At 48.2% G+C, this 16297-nt stretch overlaps 1 protein-coding gene across 9 annotated transcripts in view; it reads left to right on the forward strand.

Moving 5' to 3' along the window:
- APBB2 (amyloid beta precursor protein binding family B member 2) overlaps positions 1–16297 on the forward strand; it is a 392503-nt gene that overhangs the window by 316623 nt on the left and 59583 nt on the right. For all 9 annotated transcript variants that reach the window (XM_066233437.1, XM_066233440.1, XM_066233436.1 and 6 more), the window contains one exon: positions 51–178. In XM_066233437.1, coding sequence (XP_066089534.1) covers positions 51–178 — 128 coding nt within the window. The remainder of the gene's footprint in view (positions 1–50; positions 179–16297) is intronic.

Genomic DNA, 16297 nt, shown 5'->3' on the forward strand with positions numbered 1-16297 from the left:
GTGGGAGGGGGTGCTCAGGAGGGAGCTGACGCGGTTCTCACTGCCTCCAGGGGAAGGACATGTACCTGATCCTGGAGAACGACACGCTTAGCCTGCTGGACCCCATGGACCGCACCGTGCTGCACTCGCAGCCCATCGTCAGCATCCGCGTGTGGGGCGTGGGCCGCGACAACGGCCGGTGAGTGTGCCCCGCGGTGCCGTGGTCACCTGTCCCCACGCCAGGTGCCCCAGGTTTAGCTCAGCACCGAAGCCTGTCTCGCTGTTCCTGCGCTTCACCGAATATGCAAGGACAGTAGACTTTTTTTTTAGAAATGTAAGAAATGACAGCCTGTCTCCGTTTCCCCACCCCACAAACCCTCCGTGCTCCTTCCCTTCCAGTTTCTGTACCTGAAATCTCTTGTCATTCTGGATCCCGCCTTCGACTGCCGCACATTTCTCCCCTGCTCATTCACCCTCAGTCACCTCAGCTCCCAGCTCGCCCAGGTCCCCCGAACTCTCACTGCTCTTTTCCCTTCCTCTGCAATCTGCCTTAGCCGTCCGTTCCACGCGGTCACTTCACTGGCCCTCCTGCTGGTGTTTTCTGCTAACGGGGCTGCGGGAAGGGAGCGTTCTATAGCCTCGAATCACAGGCGTTAGATCACTAAGCCACAGTCCCCTGGAACTTCTGGGGCGTGGGGTTGGCTGAACTTTTTTAACCCTTGAAACAGCTGGTCAAATCAAAATTCCATTCAGTGTGTATTTTTCTGAAATTCTGCCTCAAATTTGTTATTTATAGAAGCGCTATTTCCTTAGCTGTGTTGGGAATTTCCTGTTCTCCAGCAAGGAAGTTCTGGTTTTCAAAGACATATTCTACCGCGTGTTGTTCAGGGGGCAACTATATGTTTAATCTTTGGCGACTTTCGATGTACCTGAGAATCCCCTAGCCTTTAGGGGTGAGCTGCGGGGTGATTTAGTTACTGCACTGTTGAAAATGGACGGGACCATTGCAAAAGCGGGTGAAATCCCCGGACAGCAGAGAGGGGGCGCTCTCTGTTCCATTCTTGGGCATTCTGGGCTATCAGAGCACGGGTCCTCCCGAGGGAGCCCTGCCTTGGATTACCCCAGCCTTGGTCTCCCAAGGGCGTTAGTGACTTTGATAGTCTTTTGATTCAGTTGCAAGTTCTAAGCCAGAAAGGAAAATAGTTGAGCATTCACCATTCAAAGAACAAGCGTTTTTGCTGGACCGAGACACGAGAAATGGTCTGTACAGGACAGGTGAGGCGTCCTCTGGCTGCTGGTGGGCTGATCCTTCCTGAGGGATCACAGTTGTGTCTTCGCACTTCTGTAACAGAGCGAAGAACGCTGACGGCTGGGCAGAGTAAGCGTCCACGCCCGTCACTCACCTGCTTGGCAGAGCTGTAGCGTTGAAGTCCATGCATTGACATGAATTAATTAATTTTACGAGGAAAACGCCTGATAATGTTTGCTCATCATTAAAAATGCTTAGCCTTGATGGAAGGGTGTAAGATGCTTGATCCTTCCCTGGTTCCTGTCCTCCAGGTTTATTTTTTTAAGGCAGAAGCCAAGGAAAAGATCAAACATACATGTGCAACGAGGTCGGGTTTTGTTTTCTTAAGGCTAAGTTCTGAGCTGATTTCACTGATGAGGTTTGCAGCAGCCCCAGCTCTTTAAAGTGAGGCCAAATGCCATGTGTTCGGGGAGAGAAAAAAATGATTCAAACTCCAGTCAACTAAATTATTCAAGCTCTGAGCCTCAATTTCTGTCGTCGGAAATGCAGCTCATCATCAGGACCACAAGGCGCGTGTATCCGTGCCTGTGTGTGTGCAGTAATTGGCACAGCGATAGGGACGTGGCAAATGCTTAATGAACGTTAGCTCTTGATTTGTTAAAGCCATAGACGCTAGCGGATACAACTAATGACATGACACGGAGGGGCCAGACCTCAGGGAGGTTTCAAGAACAGTGTATCATTTGAGACAGAGGGAGAGAGGCTGTTGCAGACACTCAGAGTTCAGTTGACCTACAAAGCTGGAAGAGCTTCCCACCCTCTGATTTGACCTCTGATCAGGGCACAGACAGGAACAGATCAATGTTCCTGTCTCTCTCCTTCTCCCTTCTTCTCTCATTAAAATCAATTAAAAAAAAGAAAAGAAAAGAAAAAAATGTTTTAAATTAGGTCACGTTGCTTGGTTATGTTTTTGAGAGGTGGGCTAGGTTCTCGCGTGTTGTTAAACCGCTTCTTAATCTCGCTCAACGTCAACAGGTAAGTGAGAATTCACGCAGGGTCCCCTCCCAGCTCTCGGGACCTTAGCAGGCTCGGGTGCTGGTTGGGGACCCTCGAGCTGGATTGCAGTAAATAGAAAAGTCTGTTTGCCAGTAAACGGTTCTATTTCTCCACTTGGGTCCCCTGAGTTTTCATTCTCTAGAAGAAGGGACCTTTGTATTCCTGCCCTTTTTTAAAAAAAACAACTTTCTTTTGCTTTTGATTCTTTTTTTTAAGAGAGCAATTTACAAGAGCAAATTCAATTAGCAATGCTGCAGAGGGAAGGGGTTTCGCTTTGCATGAATAAAACATAGAAGTGTTTCACTTTGCTTGTGAAAACGAGCCCATTTCATATTCTCTTTTGTAACTTTCCTTGCTGAGAAAATGGCATCTCTTAGGGGATTTCTTGATGTGGTTAAAACGAAGAAGAAATGTGTGTATGCCAGAGGCTTGAAGGGCACAAAATCTTTCTGGAAATTCAGAGTGCTCACTAGGCCACGTAATTTCAGAATTTATAAAAGTTATTTTGGGTTTAGCATTTCCTTAAGGCTTTCAAGCGGTTTTGATTTGCTCTGAAGAGATTCCTTACAGAGTACAGGGTACGTTAACCTTGGGCGAGGAGGTGACAGCTGTGACTGTGCCCCTCCCCCCCACTGATCTGATCACGAAGGAGCTGCAGTCACATCAGATGCTGGTTCTCTGTAGGGTGTTGCTTGTTGCTCAGTGGGGCTGAAGCTTTCTGTCTTGTTGCTGAGAGTCCTGCTGGCGACTGGCATTTCTTGGAGCACATCAGCGTGATTGGCTGGCAAAGGGAGGGCTATGTCCGCTCTCTGGGCCGTTCTGTACTCTGGTTCCTGTGGTGCACAGTGCGGTGTGTGCAGAGGCTCCCTAGACGGGGGGGAGCGGTGGGAGGGGTTTTCTGAGCTTGTCTTTTTGGTCTAAGGCAGCAGTGGGGAGCAGCTGGATCCACCTGCTCTGCTCCCACCCTCCTCCTCCTGGGTGTGGATGGCTCTGGGCCTGAGAGCTGGCATTTTGTCCCCAGTGACAGGGTGAGGGGTCAGATGACCACAGCTCCACCAGTCGGCTCGTGTCTGTGGGCCTGCCAGGCTGCCTTTGCGGGGATGAGGTGGGAGGGGTTTCAAGGGCCCATGCTGCTACCGGCCACAGCTCTCCCTGGGGAGAGCTTTCTCCCTATTCTTTTATAGGGGACTCAGAAACAAGCAGCGTAATTTCTGAACACAGAGGACTCAGTAGGGACTCGTCTCTTGCGGCAGACACAGGTTTATCTTCTGGGAACACAGATCCTTGTATGCATTGCCTACGGTCAGTGATGTGTGCTGATCGTGAGAAAGGAAAGGATGAGTGGAATAGTTAGAAGATTTCAGACCCCGTAAGTGGGATTCTCCCTAGTGATTTCCATGTCAGTGCACAGTGGAGCGGTGACAAGGTAAGATGTGCATAAACTTTGCTTGAGGGGGAAAAGTGGTTCTGGGGTCTGTTGGGAAACTGAGTTAAACAAAGCAGAACAGACGCCTGGGCCCTGGGCCTTCGGAGGCTTTCCTCTGCTGGTGCCCACGGGGACCCTCAGGACAGCGTTTCCAGACGGGATCGGAACGCTTTTCTTCATGGAAATGCAGTCACGTGTACACACTTTGGGAAGTCACCCCATTTATTTAAATTAGTGACAGTAGATTGCTATTTTTGCTTTTAAGAAAAACATTAGAGTTACTTTTGATAAACAACCATTAGAAGCCGGAGACCCCCTTGGTCTCTCTGAGAAAGAGACTGCTGGGCCTACCCTACTGGAGACCCAAGTCCTTCACGATCAGTGGCAGCTGTCACAGCCATAGTGCACAAGTGGTTTCTAAAGAATACTTTCTTGTGCAGGTTACGTGGTGATCCTGTGATATTATTTGTGCTTATCGTCTGTCTAGCAAAAGCCTCTCTTCCCTGAAGGTGTTTTATACACTTCTTCTCATTTTGATGGATAATTTTTAATAAAAATTTTACCATGTTGTAGATTATTCATAAGTTTCCAAATGAGTTTACCATTGATTAATTATTTTATCTGGTTAAGATGTCAGGGCACTTTTACCTAAAGATTACAGTAAGCGTCAAAAGTACAGAATACTTTCTTTCCTGCTCTCTTCTCCCTAGAATATTCCCAGCTGGTTCCACCCTGGCGTCCCGGCTTATGTAGTTGAGGAGGCTGTTGCCACACACAGTTCCTGCTCTTATTCTCCTGCCAGTGTTTTGTTTTGATTTCTTTTGAAAACGCTGCTTTATTCAGGGGTGGGTTTTGCATGGACGGTCCCCGAGTAACGAGTAACACCAGCTAAATGTGCAAAACGTTAGCTCATAGGGTTTTCAATTTAGAAGGTGGTTTAATCACCACAGTCTTTTTCAGCCTCTGTAGTTTAGAGATTAGGAAACTGAGGACCGCAGGGCGTGGCTTACCTTAGATGACCTGTCTAGTAGCGGCAGGGCTTGATCAGACTCCCGGAATCTTGCTCTGTCCAAAGAGGACGCTTCTGTTAGTCCTCACAAGAGGTGATGGGTGGTCTGAAATAGCCTGGTGGCGGGGTGGGGGGTGGTGCAGCAGGGAAGCAGGAGTCTGTGGCTTCTTAATTGAGCAAGCAGGGGAAAAAACACACAGGTGTGGATTGGAAGCAGAGGCTGACAAACTATGGCCCTGAGCTAAGCATGGCCTTGCATCTTGAGTAGGTTGTTTAAAAAAAAGGAAAAGTGAACAAAGAATGCAGATATGGAGGCCCAGCACGACTGGCCCCTTACAGAAGGGCGTTAGAGCTGTAACACATTCAGAACAGGGTTAGGTGGGCTTCATGGCTGCTGCAGGAATTTTCTTTCCGACGACCCGTGTCCCAATCCTGCCAGAATTTCCAGGGTACCAAGCACTGCCCACCCCCACTGCTGTTCCTCAAGCTGACCCTTCGTGTACTGAGCAGGTACGGTCACTAGCTGAAATCCTAGGTTAGTTCTCGGGTGGCAGTCTGCAGCAAGCCCTGCTGTCCGCCGGGGCAGCCCTGTGCCACTCAGGCTTGTTCCTTCTAGTGCCATCACGGTCCGCATGGCCCCAGGGACTTGAGCCTGAGCTGAAGGCGACCTGGAACTGGCATTCCTCATGTTATGCTCACTTTGTGGCTGAATGCAGCTGCAAGATCCTCTGGGAAGTGGAGTCCCTAGTGGGGCTGACGATTGTCCAGTTAAAAAGTACGATCAAGGCCCTGGCCGGTTGGCTCAGCGGTAGAGCGTCGGCCTAGCGTGCGGAGGACCCGGGTTCGATTCCGGCCAGGGCACACAGGAGAAGCGCCCATTTGCTTCTCCACCCCTCCGCCGCGCTTTCCTCTCTGTCTCTCTCCTCCCCTCCCGCAGCCAAGGCTCCATTGGAGCAAAGATGGCCCGGGCGCTGGGGATGGCTCTGTGGCCTCTGCCTCAGGCGCTAGAGTGGCTCTGGTCGCAACATGGCGACGCCCAGGATGGGCAGAGCATCGCCCCCTGGTGGGCAGAGCGTCGCCCCTGGTGGGCGTGCCGGGTGGATCCCGGTCGGGCGCATGCGGGAGTCTGTCTGACTGTCTCTCCCTGTTTCCAGCTTCAGAAAAATGAAAAAAAAAAAAAAAAAAAAAAAATACGATCAAAAAAGAATTGGTGAAACAACTAGTATTCTGATGGAGTGTGAAAACAAATGACCTCAACTTTTCCCGCCCACAGCCAGCTTCCGGGGCCAGGTACAAGGCCGCTGTCTCTTAGTTCAGACTCACCTCCTCCGCTCTGCCGTGTGAGGCTGGAGCGGGGACTGTGCAGACCACGCTTCTGCTTCTCCAGCCTGCTGCCCGCTGGGCTCCGGCCGGAAGGGGCCTGCGGGGCTGGCGAAGGGAGAAGGAACTTGCTTCCTGTTTCTGTGAGCACCATCCCAGAGAAACTCCCTCAGGGCTGACCCACCTTGCAGGTTTTCCGAAGTCAAGGCTTCAGTGCCCCCCTCCCGGAGCCACCAGCACCACCAGCTCTCTTTACAGATCTGGGTCCTTGATTGCTGGGGCCCTTCATTCAAGCCCAGTGACCCCAGCATCCTCCAAGCAAAGCTTTCTCCTCAGTGGCAGGGGTTTTGCTCCCTGGGCACCGCGTCCAAGCTTCTACACTAGAACGATTCCCACCTGTGTGCTTTGTCCCCCCAACCTACCAGTCACAACCCCACCTTGCAATTGGTTCCCCCAACCCTACCAGTCACAACCCCACCTTGAATTGCTGCCTTCACAGTGACCGCTCCATGTACCCTTTTGGCATTTTCAGTTTCCTAGTTAGAGCTTTTCATATGCTCTCCCCTCTGCTCAAATAGCCGGTGCGGTTTCTGTCTCCTAGTTCTGCGCTCCCTGGTTGACCTTTCCATTGAATTAGTGCCGGCCCGGCTGGGAGGCAGCGGGACACGGGGCAGAGGCGTCGGCCGGAGCTGCTTTGTTGAGCAGGCGAGTGAGAGCGGTTGCCCTTTTCTGTTCAGCCGACCGCACGGCGGGAGACACAACAGCACTGTGCCAAGGAGACTTCCTTTCTAAATTGGTGGGAGTCGTCAGCAGCAAAGGGCAGTTCTGTTTTGGGTGACAGGGATGTAGAGCTAGGGGCCTCTTGGTTTTTGAGCTAATCTGAAAGTTCTCTATTTCTGCTTTGCCATCGTTTCTTTTCCTTGGAGTAATGGAAGGGGGGGTCTTCATATGGAGGATGGGGAGCTTCATAATGACATCTAGTCACAGGGTTCTCTGAGCCAGACAGTAATGCATGATTGATGGCATTCAGGGACCCGCTGATGAAAGTTTAATCTAGGAGATGTGCTGTCTTGCCTCAGGGAGAAAGGTCTTCAGGGAGACAGCTATAATTCTCTCCCTATGCTACAGTATTTTCTTGACCTCTAGAGTTAATTTCTTTTTAATGCAGCGCCATGATAAGCAGAGGCATCAGGTTTTACTTGACCGTTTTGCTGACTTACACTGGAGTTATATTTTATCTCTTTAGAAGTGGCTTCCTTGCTTCCTATTAATCATGCTGGGGTGCTCGCTAATACTTTCAGGTTAGAATAACCTTTAAAAAAGACACGGTACGTGATCATCCAGGAGAAGTCTCCCTCGGAGGAATGTGCGACGGCATTTTCAAGCAGGTCTTGCACAGCGACGCTGTCCTGCTGGTGAATGTATGAAGATAGCCGTGTCTTCGGAAGATCACATCATCCATTTTGGTAACTGGTTCAGTGTGTAATCCAGCATTTCTCATAAGCATGTTTCTGCACCAGCCAGTAAAGTGGGGAGGCTTGAGGTTGTTGTGTTGAGAGAGAGCAAGAAATCCTCATGCTGATTCCTGGTCAACTTCTACCTCTCGCTTCCCCAGAGACCCACGCCAGATGAGGAATGGGGCTTTCTGGATGCAATGGGCGAGTGTGCGATTATGCTCGGCTGCAGTGGTCCTCTGTGTCAGCCCTCAAAGCACATGGTCTTCCTGGAGTGCTTAGAGCATTCCAACAACAGAAGGAAGAATAGTTTTAGTGGATAAATAGCATAATCATGCACATATGCTTGGATTAGTGTCTTAGACAGCAGGAAGAATTGTCACTCTTCTAACCCAGAGTCTGGCTTAGTTGCTGGCATGTGGCATAAACTCAATCAATAGCTGTTTGATGAATTGCTGAAAGATTCATGTTACTGCAGGTGATGGGCAGTCACCATTTTCTGTATATAAGTTGTCACCTTGAAGTTTTTTACTGAAAAGTAATCACCTGAGATTATTGCCTTCATGGTGAGTCTACTGATTGGGAACATAATGTAGCTCCTGTGACCTGTTTCTATTCACGGAACGCTTCTGACACCAAATGTGGGGGTTTCCACACCAAGCGATTCTCCAGTTCTCTGCAGATACCGACCGGATGTTCTACAATTTAATTCAACTCTAACTACCTGGAGTTAGCGAAGATTCCACAGATCAAGGGCTCAGTTCCACAAGATTGTCCCCCACTTTGGATGGCAATCACAAGTCCAGGACACCTTACTTTTGACTGACTAGCTGTAAATCAGGGGCTTTCATGACCCCTTCTTAGGTTGGGTGATTTTCTAGAATAGCTCCTGTAACACAGGGGAATGTTATAAAGGCTATTATAAAGGATATAAATGGCAACCAGGCCCTGGCCGGTTGGCTCAGCGGTAGAGCGTCGGTCTGGCGTGCGGGGGACCCAGGTTCGATTCCCGGCCAGGGCACATAGGAGAAGCGCCCATTTGCTTCTCCAACCCCACCCCCTCCTTCCTCTCTGTCTCTCTCTTCCCCTCCCGCAGCCAAGGCTCCATTGGAGCAAAGATGGCCCGGGCGCTGGGGATGGCTCCTTGGCCTCTGCCCCAGGTGCTAGAGTGGCTCTGGTTGCGGCAGAGCATCGCCCCCTGGTGGGCAGAGCGTTGCCCCCTGGTGGGCAGAGCGTTGCCCCTGGTGGGCGTGCCGGGTGGATCCCGGTAGGGCGCATGCGGGAGTCTGTCTGTCTCTCCCCGTTTCCAGCTTCAGAAAAAAATAAATAAATAAATAAATAAATAAATAAATAAATAAAATAAATGGACAACCAGATAGAGAAGTGGATAGGGTGAGATCCAGAAGAATTGTGACCACAGGAACTTCTATCCCCAAGGAGTTTGGGGTATGCCACCATCCTGGAGCCTGGATGTGCTCACCAAAGCAAAAGCTCTCCCAACTTTGTTGTTTAGGGGTTTTATGGAGATTTCCCTACATGGTCAGATTAATTAAGTCATTGACTATTGGTGATTCACGAAATCACAAACCTCTCTCCTCTCCCTGATGAGATTGAAAAACCAAAAACATATTTCTTATCATATGACTATATCACTGCAGCAGAGTCGGCCACTGGAGACGACAGATCTGAGAATGTCGGGAGGAACTCGAGGGGTCTGATCATGGACAATTATGTCAAGTTTTGAGAGCCAAAATGGGTCAGCAGAAGGAATACTGGAGTAGGAATCCCACCGTCTGCTTTTAATTGTGGATTTTTTTGGTGCAAAGGGTTTAGGGACATCACTGCTAGGGGGTCATTGTTGGGAAGGCAGGTGTGTGCTCTCGTGGAAGCGTCATGCATTGTTCCCAGCTGTACTGTTTCTGTGAAGATGGTAATATCTTCTGGAAATACTGCCCTGGATCAACGGTAACATCAAAAACTGGGAGAAACTTAAACCCATGAGAGGTTAGCATTATTCTTTCTTTGACTTTAAATATTTAAAAATCATTCATTGTTGGTTCCTTGTGAGTCTTGGCTGAAGAGTTGATGCCTGTTGAAAGGCTGATATTGCTATTTAGAGCCACCAACCACCACCACCACCCCTGCCACAAATAAACCTTTGTATATTTCTAACCCTCTTATTAAGTCAGACTTGATGTTTAAGTGTCACAGTATGAATTAAAACCTTGGGGCAAATTGTGTTTGGAGGAGTTACTATTTAATGGAGAAAAGGAAGAATTTATGGAAATTACCCTGTAATGAGTTTTCAGTCTAGTCACTTGGTTTCTGTGGCTTCCTGCTGCTGTCATAAATGTGTCAGCATGAGCTGCGCTCACTCCCATGTGTCTGTGCCACCCCCCGCCCTGTTGGCTTCTCTCCTTAGGCCAGTGGTTCTCAAAGTGTGCGCCATGGCACACTGGTGTGCCCTAGAAGGTTTCCAGGTGCGCCCTATGGTATTCCAGAGATATGTACTTGTTGGGGACCAAAAATCCCACAGGGTTTTTGGAGTTTAGATTTGGGGGAACAGAGGTGTGGGGAATTGGCTGTAAGATGACAGTCTGCCCAATCCCCCACCTCACTTGCCTGATTAGGTTGCAAAAGGCTGTTAAGCTGTGGTGCTGGATTGTTTACACTACCCCCCATGTTCCCTGGAAATACTGGAGGCAAGTTTCTTCTATGTTTGGTGTAAAGTTAAGGTGATATGTATGGTGGGGCTTTTCTGCACTCAACACAATTAAGAGTAGAAAGAGAGGAATTCTTCAATGTATTGACGAGGAAATGAGAGTTTGCCTTTCAAATGTATGCCCAAACATTGAAGAAATTGCTAGGACACATCATCATCATGTTTCTCATAAACACAAGAATGAAAAAACACATTTGTGCTGGGACCTGCTGAATTTACTAAATCTTACTAAGAATGTATCTATATATATAAAAAGATAACTTTTTGTCGTTTTTTAAATTCTTAACTCCTCTTTTTTACGAATTCTAAAAAGCACAACTCAAAAACTGTAACATAAAAATGTTTTTTAATGTCAGAATAAATTTAATTTTGTCGTATTTATTTTGTTTAGTTACCATAAAAGCACGCTTGGGTTTTATTTTTTTTTCTTTAATATCTGACTTGATTATTATAACATATTTCTCAGAAATTTGTATATAGTGCGCCTACAATTGTTTGTAGGATTTTAAATGCTCCCGGACTTCAAAAACTTTTTTTTTTTTTTTTCTTTCTTTTTTTTTTTTTTTTTGCATTTTTCTGAAGCTGGAAACAGGGAGAGACAGTCAGACAGACTCCCGCATGCGCCCGACCGGGATCCACCCGGCACGCCCACCAGGGGGCGATGCTCTGCCCATCCTGGGCGTCGCCATGTTGCGACCCTCCTGGGTGTCGCCATGTTGCGACCAGAGCCACTCTAGCGCCTGGGGCAGAGGCCACAGAGCCATCCCCAGCGCCCGGGCCATCTTTGCTCCAGTGGAGCCTTGGCTGCGGGAGGGGAAGAGAGAGACAGAGAGGAAGGTGCGGCGGAGGGGTGGAGAAGCAAATGGGCGCTTCTCCTATGTGCCCTGGCCGGGAATCGAACCCGGGTCCTCCGCACGCTAGGCCGACGCTCTACCGCTGAGCGGACTTCAAAAACTTTGAGAACCACTCACTGCCTTCGGCGAGTGGACGGTCCAGTTACATCCCCTGCCCTGCCTCCCACCAGCCGCCATGTTTGGGTGCAGGCACCATGTCCCATGTTCCTTTCTTTCTTATCATTTCAACTGGGAGCGCTTTTCTTCTACCCTCAACACAATTAAGAATAGAAAGAGAGGAATTCTTTTCTGTTACACAAAGAGTACCCTGGCAAGCTGCTCTTTGGAAAAGGTAAGAAGAGAAAGAGAATCCACAACAAGAGTTAAGATGTGAAAGTCAGGGTCCTCAAGCAAAGACCCGATTTCTGAGAGTAAAGGTCCTGGGGTCAGAGTGGCCTCTGGCCACAGCGGCCAGAGGATGAAAATGCCAAATCGGTCTTCGGGCCAGATGAAAATAAGTGAGCCGCAAAGCATTGCAGTGTGTAAAAGTACCAGGAAGTCTGGATGACTGGAGAACGTTATGCTAAGTGAAATAAGCCGGTCAGAGAAAAACAAGTGCCAGCGATCTCACTCCTGTGTGGAATCAAATGAACAAAATGAACTGACAAGCAAAATAGAAACAGAGTCATAGATAGAGTGGGCTGACAGCTGTGGGGGCGGGCGTGGGTGAGGGAGGTGAAGGATAGAGCAAAAAAGGATCCAAAAACCCCTATGGACATAGACAACAGTGTGGTCATTGCTGGGGGGGGGGGGGCAAGAGGGCGTGGAGGGGATTGCTGGTGGTGACGAGGACTTGCCTTGGGGTGAGCGTGCACACACAGTACAGTGTGCGGAGATGTGTGGTGGAGTCGGGCACCTGACACCTGTGTCATGTTGACTAGTGTCACCCTAATAGAAATAGAGGGGGAAGAGAAAAAACTAGTGAGCCAAATAGTTCATTTAAAACAGAAAGGGTAAGTCTGTCTGAGCCCAGGAAGAATCATTTAGAGCAGGGGTCTGAAACTTGCGGCCCGCCGAACAATTTTTTGCGGCCCACAGACTAATCCACGAAGTTCAAAATATTTTGGATAAAATTAGGTAAGCCTAGGGGCCTACTTGTATTTTTCATTTCTCTAGCATCCTAGCTAGATATTAGCTTAGTTAACAGCAGTTGTGATGCGAACTACAGTTTCTGGTCGTTTGTGACACTGAGTAAACTGCATGTACGATTGTGCTTGTTGTACTGATTTTTTTTTTGTTTTCAACTGCAGTGAGAAAAGTGTTGCGTAACAGTTGCCTTTTGTAGACCTAGTGCGGCCCGCCCAACGGCTGTGATCTTGCTCTGCGGCCCACATGCTGAGTTGAGTTTGAGACCCCTGATTTAGACAGTAATTAAAGGAGCCCAGCATGGGTGGCAGACGGGATCTGGCCCCATTCCTGTAGCCGGAGAAGTTGCAGGGGATGGAAGAGGGAGTAAATAAAACCTAGAAAATGTTGTCACTCAGATCTTTTACACCAGAAACATGCCAAAAGTAAAGAAATGTCTGAAAGTACTGGAGTGGGACAGGTTGGGAAGGTGTCCTACAGGGAGGGCTGAGGACAGGGCTTGCAGACGCAGAGAAGACTGGGGAGCAGTGGGAGGGAGGGCAGCCACGAGACAGCCAGCCAAGCGGGTGCCTTTTCCCTGCAGACGGGGCCTCCTGCTTCTGATTGCGTCTCTGGGCCTGGTCATCGCCCGTCTTGCCCAGTCTGCCCCTCATGATGAGTGGCTGCCGTTGCGTTTTCTAGGGCCCCTCTTTCCCTGGCACAGAGCACTCTGGCCCGTTGGAGACCCTCCCTCCTACAGGCCTCATCGGCTGCTCAGCCCAGAAGCGGCAGGTCGTGAGAGAGTTGAGAGTCCCTTTGTGTCTGGAAAGTCTTTCATGGCTTCTGCCTCTTGATCCCGAAGTCCTTTCCTGCCGCCCTTGTAAAAGAGGGTTCCTGAGGGCACATCTGTTGGGAATAGAACCAGAAAACTTGGAAGTCTCAATCATATGCTCAGTGGAATCGAGCATGTCTCTGTGGGCACTGAAACCAGGTTTGCACCAGGAGGTAAACTAAATAGGTGATGCCATCCTGGCATAAGTTTTGCAGGAATTTTACATACAGCACCAATAGAGGCACCAGTATCATTTTTTTTTTTAAGTCCAGCCTTCTTTGATTACAAAATCTGTGAAATAGATGTTTAACTCAGATTGAAAGTATCCGATTCCCCCCGGCCCAGCCCCTGAGCAGCCCTCACGCCCCATCTGCCTTTGGACATAGCCGGAATGAGGATCAGGAGATTGAGGAGAGGGCACAAGTCATTCCCAAACCTATAAGCAGCTGTCTAACGTCCAGAGAACTTGACAGCCCATTTCAGCTGACTTTCGAAGAAGGTTCTCTCCTCACTGCCTCCCAGAAGGTCGTAAATACAGTGTGTCCGTAAAGTCGTGGAGCACTTTTGACCGGTCACAGGAAAGCAACAAAAGATGATAGAAATGTGAAATCTGCACCAAATAAAAGGAAAACCCTCCCAGTTTCTGTAGGATGATGTGGCAGCATGTGCGCATGCGCAGATGATGATGGAACACCGTGTATACAGTGGAGCAGCCCACGGCCATGCCAGTTGAGATGTGGACGGTACAGAGGAAAGTTCAGTGTGTTCTGTGGCTCGCTAAATTCGAATCCGTGACCAAAGCACAACGTGAATGTCGGCACATTTATAACGAAGCGCCACCACATAGGAATAACATTACTCGGTGGGATAAGCAGTTGAAGGAAACCGGCAGTTTGGTGGAGAAACCCGTTCTGGTAGGCCATCAGTCAGTGACGAGTCTGTAGAGGCTACACGGGATAGCTACCTAAGAAGCCCTAAAAAATCTGTACATGAGCCCACATCGAACTGCACTGAATAGGTATGAAACTGGGAGAGTTTTCCTTTTATTTGGTGCAGATTTCACATTTCTATCGTCTTTTGTTGCTTTCCTGTGACCGGTCAAAAGTGCACTGTGACTTTACGGACACACTGTAGGTGTGTGTGGTTCCAGATTGGCCAACCTAGGCCTCGGTCACCTTGGCTGTTAGGTTAGTGTCAGCAGCCTGCTGGAATGCCAAACCAAATGTGTCAAACGCAGTATGGTCAAAACTGCGAGGACCAGCTTTAAAGGGCCACACACCGAACCCCGTTTTCCAAGTTATTCATTCACCTGTGTTCTAGAGGCGGGCATGCACTCACTCGTTTCTGCACGCGTGCATGCATTCACTCAGCTCCTGCTGAGTCCACTCTGGTAAAGGGCTTTGCCATCTAATCAGCTGCATAAGTCAACAACTTGGGGGTCCTCTGACACCCCCCCCCGCACACACTCAGGAAGGGGTCGGCCCTAATGATTTCTCCTCCTTATTACTTAGGTCAAAGTATAATTTAAAAAAATTAAAAACAGACTGATATATGCAGTAAGTAATAAGCAAAACTGTAATCCATTCTGACACCCATTAGCAGGGGACTAGATAAATAGAGGTACACACATAGAACAGATAGCCCCTCAGCAGTAAAAAGGAACCAGCTACTGATGCGCACAGCACAGCTGATTTTCAAAAGAATTGTGCTGAGTGAAAGAAGCCAGACCCCCTTCCCAAAAGGGGACTATACTGTATGATTTTATGTAAAATTCTAGAAAATGCAAAATAAACTAATCAATACTAATGGAAAGCAGATCAGTGGGTACCTGGGGAGGGACCTAAGGCAGAGAGTATGAAGAGGAATCTTTTGAAGTGACAGGTATATCCACTGTCTGGATTGTGGTGCTAGCTTCACAGGTGTACGCACATGTCGTGGTTGAGGGAACCAGCAGGACACCAGAGCCAGGTCAAAGGAATACAGGAAAGACAGAATCTTCCAAAGCTTCCAAGCCACCAGGAAGCACGTGCGCTTTCAAGAATCACAAAGAACCTCAAGCAAGCTTGACCAGGCGATGGCACAGTGGACCCAGGTTCTAAACCCCGAGGTCGCTGGCTTGAGCGCAGGGTCGCTGGCTTGAGCATGGAATCATAGGCATGACCCTATGGTCACTGGCTTGAGCAAGGGGTCACTCACTCTGCTGTAGCCCCCCTGGTCAAGGCACATATGGAAAGCAATCAATGAACAACCAAAGTGCCGCAACAAAAGAATTGATTAATGCTTCTCACCTCTCTCCCTTCCTGCCTGTCTGTCCCTATCTGTCCCTCTCTCTGTCTCTCTCTCTCTTTCTCTGTCACATACACACACACACACACACACACACAAAACTCAAGTAAGATGAAATGCACACACACATTGAAGGGAGTTTTATTTAACTTGCTGATTATATGTACATTTACCCGCATGAAAATAAATTTTGCAAGGACAGTAATTAGATTTTTTTTAAATTGTGTGAGCCCCACATTCTTTCTAATCACCTAGTTTTCTGTGTTATTGGCTTTCAAACTGTCTTGTCATAACCCATAAGAAATATGGTTTATGACATAACCTGATTTCCCCTTCACCCTCCCTCCTTTCTTCTGTCTCCTTCACTCACTCGCATATAACTGAGAAAAATTTTACAAAATATTTGTCTTCACTGTGTGCTTTTCCCTTTGAGGTTTTTTTTTTTTTTTTGCCACTCTATTCTATTTATTTAACTGTTTAAATGCTGCTTATTACCACTAATTGGTCATAGTTTGAATAACACTGATCCAGGTTAACATTTCCAAAAAGTTTTGAGCTGAACACTATACCAGCTTCATAGCGGGTGTATAAAAGGGAAATAAGAGATTCCGTGGTCAAATAATTTTAGAAACCCCCATATGCAATGTCCTGCACTCAGAGAGGGCCCCTAATATACAGCTTAGCTATTCAAGGCTCTGGGCTCTTTTATTTTACATTTTGTGAACAAAGATCTCATTATTTGCTTCATACCAATGAACTTCCAGAGAATCAGCATTTTGGGGTCTGTTGGGTTAGGAAACACTAAACAACACTGATCTAGGGGTTCTGGTTGATAATGATATGTCACGTTCTATTATAACAAAGATAAATTTTGGACTTGTTTACTTGCTTAAACTTCACCACCCGCCCCCACCCACGCATACCTTCCCTGAAAACTGTTGTGTTCTTATGAGCATAGCTCTCATTGCAGTCCATGACTATTGTCTCTCTTAAGGAGTTTGGTTAA

This window comes from Saccopteryx bilineata, chromosome 5 (assembly GCF_036850765.1).
Source record: "Saccopteryx bilineata isolate mSacBil1 chromosome 5, mSacBil1_pri_phased_curated, whole genome shotgun sequence".
NCBI lineage: Eukaryota > Metazoa > Chordata > Mammalia > Chiroptera > Emballonuridae > Saccopteryx > Saccopteryx bilineata.